This window comes from Globicephala melas, chromosome 6 (genome assembly GCF_963455315.2).
Source record: "Globicephala melas chromosome 6, mGloMel1.2, whole genome shotgun sequence".
Classification (NCBI taxonomy): domain Eukaryota; kingdom Metazoa; phylum Chordata; class Mammalia; order Artiodactyla; family Delphinidae; genus Globicephala; species Globicephala melas.
In genome coordinates, this window is record NC_083319.1 from 92,344,423 (window position 1) to 92,354,711 (window position 10,289).

The 10,289-nt window shown below is 37.5% G+C and overlaps 1 protein-coding gene across 2 annotated transcripts in view; it reads left to right on the forward strand.

Annotated features, from left to right (window-relative positions):
• Positions 1-9,220, forward strand: part of SPIN1 (spindlin 1) — a 65,658-nt gene extending 56,438 nt beyond the window's left edge. For both annotated transcript variants that reach the window (XM_030832487.2, XM_030832489.2), the window contains 2 exons: positions 1,084-1,317; positions 5,284-9,220. In XM_030832487.2, coding sequence (XP_030688347.1) covers positions 1,084-1,317; positions 5,284-5,483 — 434 coding nt within the window. In that variant the 3' untranslated portion in view covers positions 5,484-9,220. The remainder of the gene's footprint in view (positions 1-1,083; positions 1,318-5,283) is intronic.
• The last annotated feature ends 1,069 nt before the right edge of the window (positions 9,221-10,289 follow it).

The window sequence follows — 10,289 nt, forward strand, 5'->3', positions numbered from 1 at the left end:
CTTTGAACTTTGACAAAAATAGGACTCATGAGTAAGAAGTGCTAATTTTTTTTTAAAGATAATTGTCTAAAATGTGAGGAATGGATAAATCTTAAAATCAGTAGGTTCCTCCATAATTTTCCCAATATTAAAAAAGAAAATGAAACTTGTAATTTTTCACCTATGTCTTTAATGTAGAGCAGGGCTGCAGAGGGCTGTTGATACACCAGTAGGGAGGCCTGTGTTCCTAATCACACAGGCCATCTAGAACAACCTGCTTTCCTCTGAAATAATTTATACAACAAATGTTGTATTGGAAACAAGATGGGAAAGGCCTTTGCTTTCATCACTGTGCAGTCTAAAAGCAAGTAAACAAACATGTAAAACAAGATGACTGCAGAGAGTGGTAAATGTCTTTAAGAAATCAAGCTCGGTTAGGTGACTGATTGTTGGGGCTATTTTCACCGGGTGGTCCTGGAAAGCCTCTGGGAGGACATCTGCTCAGGAAGAGCCAGCCCCTGAGGATGTGGGGGTCGTAGTCAGCCCAAGGGTATCCCAGGAAAAGATGCCCATGCTGCTGAGGTGTAAGGCAGTCAAGCAGTATGTGACGAGCAGGAGGGCAGAGGGCTGCCAGGGGATGATGGCCAATGTGCTGTGGATCTGGAGAAGCAGTTCGTTATTCAAATTATGAAAGGAAAGTGCTGGAGTATTTTAAGCAAATGACCAACACAATCTGGTATAACGGCCACAAATATCACTCTGATTATTGTAAAAAATAGATTGTAGGGGCAAGAGTAAAAACCTATGCCTTGAATAGGTTAATACCTTGGTTTTCATAAATGGTCAATGGTTATATAAGATATTTAAAAGGCAAGGTGGGTAAAGGGTATATGGGAACAATATTATTTTTGGGACTCTTCTGTAAGTCTAATTCTATCTCATAATTTAAAATAATTATCGATTAAACAATAACAAAAAAACACTTTATACCTTGAATAAACTAAAAGTTTTAATTAGGTACAGTACCAAGAACAGATGAATTCAGAAAAAAAAGAAAAAAGCAGATTCTTTCACGTAAACCATTGTTTGCTTTTTTGTCCCCAGCAACATCTCGAATCAGTGATGCACACCTAGCCGACACAATGATTGGCAAAGCAGTGGAACACATGTTTGAGACCGAGGATGGCTCTAAAGACGAGTGGAGGGGAATGGTCTTAGCACGCGCCCCTATAATGAACACATGGTTTTACATCACCTATGAAAAAGATCCTGTCTTGTACATGTACCAGCTCTTAGATGATTATAAAGAAGGCGACCTTCGCATTATGCCCGATTCTAGTAAGTATAGATTGACAACTTTTATTTTTGATAATTCAAAAATAATTTGATAAATCAAATATCTTTAGAGCAAGATATTTGATTAACTCTTGTGCAGATACATTTAAAAATTTTAATTATTAGGGTTAAGTGATTATTCTTTTAGTCATGCACAAAGCATAGGTTGTGAAATTTTTACCCTTTTGCCAAGAATAATTTACTTTCCCTGTTCTGGACTTTCGACTTTCATATGAATGGTGTATATAATGTGGGGTCCTTTGTGACTAGCTTCTTTCACTCAGCTTATGTTTTCAAGGCTCATCCATGTTGTAGCGTGTGTCTGTATTTCATTTCTTTTAATAACCAAATACAACTCGATTGTATGGATATACTGTATTTTGTTTATTCATTCATCTGTTGATGGATATTTGGATTTTTTTGCTTCTTTTTGGTTATTATGAAGAATTGTGTACAAGTTTCTGAGTGGACATTTGTTTTCAGTTTTCTTGGGTATATGCCTTGGAATGGAATTGATGAGGCATAGTGATCACTCTGGGTTGAATCATTTAGGCAACTGCCAGACTGATTTTCAAAGTGGTTGCATCATTTTAGATTCTCACCAGCAGTGTGTGAGGGTTCTAATTTCTCCACATCCTTACCAACACTTGTTTCTTGACTTTTTGATTTTAGCCATCCTAGTGGTAGTGAAATGGTATCTCATTGTGGTTTTGGTTTTCATTTTTTTTTGATGACTAAAGATGTCAAGTATCTTTTCGTGTGTTATTGGCCATTTGTGTGTCTTGTTGGAGAAATATCTATTCACATCCTTTGCCTGTTTTTCAATTGCATTGTCTTTCTGTTATTGAGTCGTAACAGTCAATAGTATAGGTATAAGTCTCTTGTCAGATATGTGACTTGCAGATACTTTCTCTTATTCTCTGAGTTGTCTTTTCAGTTTCTTAAAAGTATTCTTTGAAGTACAAAAGTTTTTAATTTTGATGAAATCCTATTTTTCTAGTTTTCCTTTTATTGCTCATGCTTTTGGTGTCATATCTAATAAACCTTTGCCAAATCAAAGGTTATGAAGATTTGCCCCTATGTTTTCTTCTAAGAGTCTTACAGTTTTAGCTCTTACATGTAGGTCTTACTTGGATCTTTGATACATTTTGAGTCAATATTTGTTTATGATGTGTCATGTCCAACTTCTTTGTTTTGCATGTGGCAATCCAGTTGTCTGAAAACCACTTTTTGAAAAGACTGTTCTTTTTCCTACTGAATGGTTTTGGCACCCTTGGTAAAAATTACTTGACTATGGAGGTATGAAGATATTTCTGGACTTTGAGTTCTATTCCATTTGTCCATATGTCTATAGTTATGCCAGTGTCACACTTGATTACACTGCTTCATAATAAGTTTTAAAATCAAGAAGTGTGAATCCTCCTTTTTCAGAATTGTTTTGGCTGTTCTTTGCAATTTCGTATGAATTTTAGAATCAGCTTGTCAATTTCTGCAAAAAAGTCAGCAGGGATTCTGTTAGGTATTGTGTTGAATCTCTAGATCAGTTTGGCGGGAGCGTATTGCCATCTTAAGTTAAGCCATTGACCCATGCGCATGGGATGTTTTTTCATTTATTGAGTTTTTTCCATTTCTATCAACGTTTTGTAGTTTTCTGAGTATACGTTTTTGCACTTCTTATAGTCCTAAGTATTTTATTCTTTTTGATGCTATTGTGAATAAAATTATTTTCTTAATTTCACTTTTGCGTAAGCCTTTTTTTTTTTTTCTTTAAACTACTCAATAGCTTTTCCTCAAACACATGAATTCTTGGCCCTAGGCAGATATGGCTGACTGACAGACACTGGATATATTAGCAATGTAACACCATCTCTGTTCCTTTTTTTTTAAAGTTCTTCCTGTGAACAAGCCACTCATTGAATCTACTCATGTGCTCATCTAGCCCTGACTTCTGCCTTCTTAATCTTTTTTTTTTTAAGTGCGTGTATATTTGTTATAAATGTGTAATGGAAAGTGTTATATAGGCGGGAATTTAAATATGAGAGCATACCATAAAAACATTTCCTCCAACCTGTATGAAGTTTTAAACTTTTTTTGTAGAGAAATGTCCAAAGCAAGTACTGTTGACTTGATAATAGAAAGTATGAGGTCATTTGCAGATTAAATCATTGCCTGTACCAACCACGTCTTTATCCTCTCACTCCTCCTTTCTTTCGAGTGGTATGGAAGTTTATTTGCTGTTACTTGCTGTTGTGATGTTCTGATACAAAGAGCTCTGCAGTGGCCTCTGAGTCCTTGGCTTCTTCACTTATGGTTACTGTAAAACGTATGGCGATCATGTGTTCGTAATTTCTTTGTACACATGAGGTGCCACAAAAGTGTGGTGTGGTATGATGTTGCTGCTTGATGGAAGAGCACTGTTGAAGAAGAGTTCAGCTTAGATTTCCTCTTTACTTCCTTTTTTTAAAGAACTGATAACACTATGCTCAGGTGGTTTGTTTGTGTTGTGTGAGATCAGAATAGCAGGTTTCAGATTATGCCATTCAATGAGAGAATTTATTATAATCAAAGAGGCAAACTACTGTTAATACAGATACATGATATGATCCAAACCAGGATACATGTGAAAATAAAAAGGTGCACTGCTAACCATTGTGTCAGGACTACAGGCATAAGCACTGACTGTCTTGGGCAAACCAGGATACCTGGTTGTCCTACTTGAAGGCTCTCTGTTACTACATGGATAAGAGCTTGAGTTATTCAGGACTTGTTAGGGGTTTCTTAAAATAGAATTGTAACTGCCTAGCTCCATCCCCTGGCTACCCTTTTTTGTACTTTGTTTCTTTATTGTTGGCAGTGATGGTTTGTTCTCATTTTATGTGTATTCCTAGAATTTACAGAGTTCTTGCTAGGTCATAGGGCGGGCAGTGTTTTCCAACACTCAGATTTTCTTGGGGATTTCTCAAAAAGTACAGGTGCCTCAGCCATCCTCTGAGATTCAGTTGTAATTGGTCTGAGGATGGAGTTCACTTAGCACCTATTTTTATAGCACAGGAAATCTCTTTTATTTTGAAACTGGGTTAAGAGGACCATGTGTGATGAAATGAAGTTGAGGGGAAAAAAGCTTTAAGGATTCACAGGATAAGACAGGAATACTTAGGCATTTAGGCACATTCTCAGTAATCCCAGTAGGTATTATCTGCTTTGAAATTATTTCAAAGGAAAACAGCCTTATTTTTAAGAAGCTATAGAACACAACATTGTAAATCAACTATACTTCAATAAAATTTTTTTAAAAAAGAAAGAAGTTGTATAATTACAGTTGATTCTTGAACAGCTTGGGGGTTGGGGAGACTGATCCTCCGCGCAGTTGAAAATCTGCATATGACTTATGGGCAGCCCTTCGTATCTGCAGTTCCTCTGCATCTGTGGATTCAACTAACTGCAGATCGTGTATTTACTATTGGAAAAAATCCCTGTATAAGTGGACCCATGCAGTTCAAACCCCTGTTGTTCAAGGGTCAACTGTATTCAGTTTTTTTCTTGACCCTTTCCTTCTTTTAGTCCATCCCTCTTTAGGTAATTATAGCTATAACTAAATATAAGCCAAAGAAATTTCTGGTTATGATTTTCAAAATCATTTACATGTCTAGCTCTTGGGGATCAGCACACTGTTTTTGTAAATAAAGTTTTATTGGCACACAACCACACCATTCATTTATATATCATCTGTGGCTGCTCTCATGTGACAACAATACAGCTGAGTAGTTGGTACAGAGACCGTATGGCTTCAGGCCTAACATATGTATTGTCTGGCCTTTGAAGGAAAAGTTTGCTGACTCTTGGTCTAGAAAATCAAGGTGAATTCAGGATATTAAAAAAATTTTTTTTTAATTATTAAAATAGATATGTGAGTTGGTGTGTATCTAAAAATTGACTCTAAATTCTCTTTTTTTCCCCTTTTAAATACAGATGATTCACCTCCAGCAGAAAGGGAACCAGGAGAAGTTGTGGACAGCCTGGTAGGCAAACAAGTGGAATATGCCAAAGAAGATGGCTCTAAAAGGACTGGCATGGTCATTCATCAAGTAGAAGCCAAACCGTCTGTCTATTTCATCAAGTTTGATGATGATTTCCATATTTATGTCTACGATTTGGTGAAAACATCCTAGATGTCATCACGAACTTTGCCAAATTTGTGGAACTCTTAAATGTATAATTTGTAGACATAAAGACTTGATTGCTTTCCAGTTTAATGAAAGCTTAAATGTCCCTGCGAACCCACAATCTCTGCCAGCAGAACTGGTTTTGTTCTGAATAGTACAGATTTATGTGAACACAAAGCATTTTGTGTAAGGAACTCCTTCCTCTTAAAAGAAGTCTGTCTGTTTGGAAGGGAGTTACAGGCAAGTCTGGTAAAAGTTAAGCTAGTATCATAGTCATTTAAAACTGTAGTAGATCTTATCCACTTTCCCCTTCACGCTTAACACTGTTATTCTGCTGCCACAATGCAAGCATAGTTTGGTATTTTTGTTATTGCCTTTTTTTGAGATATATATGTATCTATATCTACCTATCTATCTATATCTGTGTGTATACATATATAATGTATATATACATACACATAGATCTGTGTGCACGCGCGCGCACACACACACACACACACACACACACACTTCGTGGGCAGTCCTTTCTTTGTGGGTTGGAGTGGGGGTTACATAATTTTCTCCAGTTTAACAGGAGTGCTGACCCAAGCCATTTGTATTTAGTGTATTCATTGTATTACTGCTGTTTATTTAAAATTAAATTTGGGCACAGGAAGCACATCGGGACATTCAGCTTATTTTGAAAGTCAAGTTCAGAGTACCATTTCAGTCTGGAGGCTTTAAACTGTAAATTCAAATATGAATCACCTGTGAACATTTAATGACCCACATTACAATTTTACAAAACAGAAATCTGGGTAAAAGGCTGCCTTTAATTCTAAGCTTTGTATATTATTTGTTTACATTTTTTATCATAAATACTTCTTTTTAAGCAAAGCCCAGGTACTTGGTCCACATAGTGTAATGCCAGGTGTATTTTGGATGGCACATTTGGTCCATTATTTGTACAAATTAGTAATCTGGAATTTTAGTACACGGCTTTAAAAGGCAACAGTATATCAGCGGTTTATGTGTATTTGGTAAGTTCCTGGAAGAACGTAGTGCTTTTATATTAGAAATGTAAGTTTAAGAATGACATTGTTGCCTTTTAACAAGTTCTCTGGGATACCTTTATTTTTATTACTGTTATTACTGATATATGATTATGGTCAGAAGGCTTTTCCCCCTTGGCTTTTCCCCTCGAAGAATGTCTAGACAAATAACAGCTTAAATTCCTGACACCTCTTGTGGTGCTGTATGTTCTTACTCATGGTATGCTGTTGATGTGGATTCATTCCATTTGGTGGATCCTGCCACATCAGGGTCAGTCACCTGCACTGGCTTGTGGGTGTGACTGATAGCAGCCCTTAGCCATTGAATCCTTTCCTGCAAGGTTGTTTTAACTAAAATAGAACTGCAAAAGTGGTTCATTTAGCAGCAGAACATCAGTCTATCACTTTGTTTTGGATGATCCCTGGCAGTTTGAAAGCTAGGAGAAAGATGATATGTGAAACCAGTCTTGTGGAGATTGAAAATCTTACCTCTGATTTGGGCAGAAAGCTTAAATGCATATGAATCTCAGTCAAACACCAGGTCTGTGTGACGTCTGTCATGGCTGTTCTTGATGTTAAGAGATTCTGTAGTTTCAAGGCCGCGCTCTGCATGGTTTGTGTGATGCCCATTTTTGCCTTCAGGAAGGCTGTGCCTTGTTGTGCTGGTGGGTGGTAACCTCGCACACCATGTAAATACAGCACCCCAGTTCTCTCCAGCGTGCCCAGTGCCTCACTGAGGGCAGCCAGGGGTGAGCTTCTCCATGCAGTGGGTACCCAGGTCTTAGATGTTCCTCCTGTGCTTGAAACAAGTGTCATGCTACAGATCTGTCATCTGTTCTCCTGGAGGCTCTTGTAAGAGTTCCTGCATGTGAATCTCAAGGTTGAGCCCAGCTCCCTGTGCCCAAGTGGACACATGTGGCCCAGAGAGTGTGTTGTCCAGCGTGCACTGCATGAACAGGACACAGTGACTTCAGACTGAAAAACAAAGTCCTTTGGAGGTATCCTGAGGGTTGGGTCAGTTGAGTTGAAACATTTCTGGCATTACTTAATGACTTGCATTGTGGTTTTTCTGCAAGTACCTTTAGCAACTTTTAATACCACGTGATCTCTCTAGATGAATGTGACGTGATTTATTATCATCATTATTTTAATCATTGTTCCATTTATTGCCTTTAGGGTTGAAGGAAGGGGAAGGGGTCTTTTTTTTGTTGTTTTTTCCTTTTTTTTTCCCATTCTTTTTTCTTTTGGTGGCTTAAACCACACTTCCTGATGCCATGACTAACTCTGCTCCCCAGCCGAGTATTTCAGGCTTCGTCTAGGCTCATGTTTCAGATCTGCATGCATTGCTTGCATTTTCCTGGTATCGGAATGTTGGTTCCTTGTTCTAGGAATACAACATTAATTTCCAAAATTATCATGGGACTTGTGACAACACAAGACATGAATCTCTGTATAAAATGTATTGGCCTTTCTCATTGACCTGCTATAGTATTATTGTGTCGTGTGTGTGTGCGTGCGTGATGTCTGGCTGCCATGTAAAGCTTCAAAGGAAAACCTTAAAAGCAGACCATCCTTTTTTGCATGCTCTATTCTAAGTAGAATGTTCAATGTAACTAACTAAAATTGCATGTTAAATATATTTAGGTTTTTTGTTTTCTATCTTTGTTTTTATTTGGTTTCAGTTTCTGTATATTTGCTTAACTGTGCTGTTTCAGTGGTTGTAGGATGAAGATGCACTGGTGAAGCAAATGTAGTGCCAACAGAAGGTGATTTTCCAGTTGTGTATGTCATGCAGCATTTGAAGGGACTGTGCATTCTTAAAACAATCACAGTTGCTTCTAAACCAGATTTCATTTCTATTATTGTTTTACGTGCCAAACCCTGAAGTGCATTGGGCTTGAATCTCTGAACGCTGTGGACCCATTAGAAGACTGTTTTGATTGTCACAAATTGTAGTGCCTGAAAACATTCTTGAAGCTGATTGTCTTAAAAAAAAAAAAAAAAGACAGTTCTCCAAAGACAAAACAGGAATTATTGTAACAGAAAATAATTATGGTCAAAATGTCTGTGGTTCCTTGGAAATGCTGCGCTTTTTGTATTTTCCATCATTAGTGCAGTTCGAACGAATGTGTATAGTTCAGAGGTCTTCGTGTTCGCATTTTAATATTAGGTAAATGACCTCATCTTTCAAGCTTGAATTCATTTTTAATTTTATTTTATACAATGTGTAGACAGTTCCCTGTTCTCTGCATTTAGAAGTATAAACAATATAAATCTGTTCATTCTGTAAGTAATTTTTATAATTATGATGTAACTCTATCCTATCCTTAAAACATTTAAAATAAACCCTTTATGTGCAACTTTTGACTGTAAATTTTGTGCTTATGAGCAAACTGTGATGTGTTAAACGTGCTTCTGAAAAAGTTGTTGAAGTTTTACTTGAAGATTTTAAGAGACCTTTTTTCCCTCTTTTCACCAAATGTAAATGTCAGATATATATAGGAACAGAAAGAAATAGAATTTTTATTTGAATGATAATTAATAGTACCTGTAAAGAAAGGGAGCAATAATCAGTAGCCCCAATATATTATATAGTCCAAAATATGAAAGTTTGTGATTAGCAATTAATGAGAAATTTCAATTTATCATAAAATTTTAAACTTAAAAGAATTGTTTTAAATAGAATTAAATAATGTGTGTTTTATACTTTCACATCTTTTCTTGCTATAATTATATATTGCTTTTATTAATACTTAAATACCAACTAGTGAAATTCTGCAGTGAAAAAATCTCCTTTTTTTTTTTCCCAGTAGTAAGGACAAAGACATGTAGGTAATACTGGAACTATATGTACTCTATATTTTATCTTCCTGGATAATTTTATCAGTGAGAGTGAAAAGTAGAGTTTATGGTATGCCTGCCCTTAATTAGATTCATTTTTTATGTTTCCCTGTTTGGCCCAAGGATCCGTGATTAAAGCTAGGACGGGACAGGTCACTTTTGTTGCGGCCAGAGTGGCTGGGGAGGCTTGGCATGGCAGCTGCAATGACTACTGCTGAGGCCCTGGCCAAGGGGATTCAGGACCACCTCTCAGACTCTGGTGGGAGGAGTCGCAGACAGGTGTTGGGAGAAGATGAACCTGGAAGCACACGTGTTCACCCTGGGCGAGATCTTACAGTCTTCTTCCTGAAGGTAAATCACTCGTTGCAGTATCGAAGGTACAGCTCAGGAAATATTTTCCCCCAAAATAACAAAGCAAGCTTAGTCGAAAGGTTGGCGGTTGCTGACTGCTGTTTGTAAACTGAAGAACTAGGTCTAGAGCAGTCGCCACTATTGGAGAATTGCAGGGATGGGCTTGCTTTCCATTGTTTCTTCACTTGGTACAGTCACAGCTCTGTGATAATAAAGCATTTGACACTAATAAAGCACTAGCAAAAGTGCTTAGTAAGTACCTTGCCAAACACCTTCTGTTTTTTTGTTTTTTGACCATGCCATGTGGCATGCGGGATCTTAGTTCCCCAACCAGGGATCGAACCCATGCCCCCTGCAGTGGAAGCGCAGAGTCTTAACTACTGAACTGCCAGGGAAGTCCCTTCATTTAATTCTTAATACTGTGAGGAAGGCATGACGTTTTTCCATGTTGTGCTGTTGTAAAAGGAGTGAGGGTTGAGTACCTTGTCCAGGATTACAGAGGCCATCAGGACTCAGACCTTCAATGCCTGTGCCCAGGCTCCAAGCTGCTGTGTTCACGCCTCAGAATTAAATTACTAAAGTGGGGTGA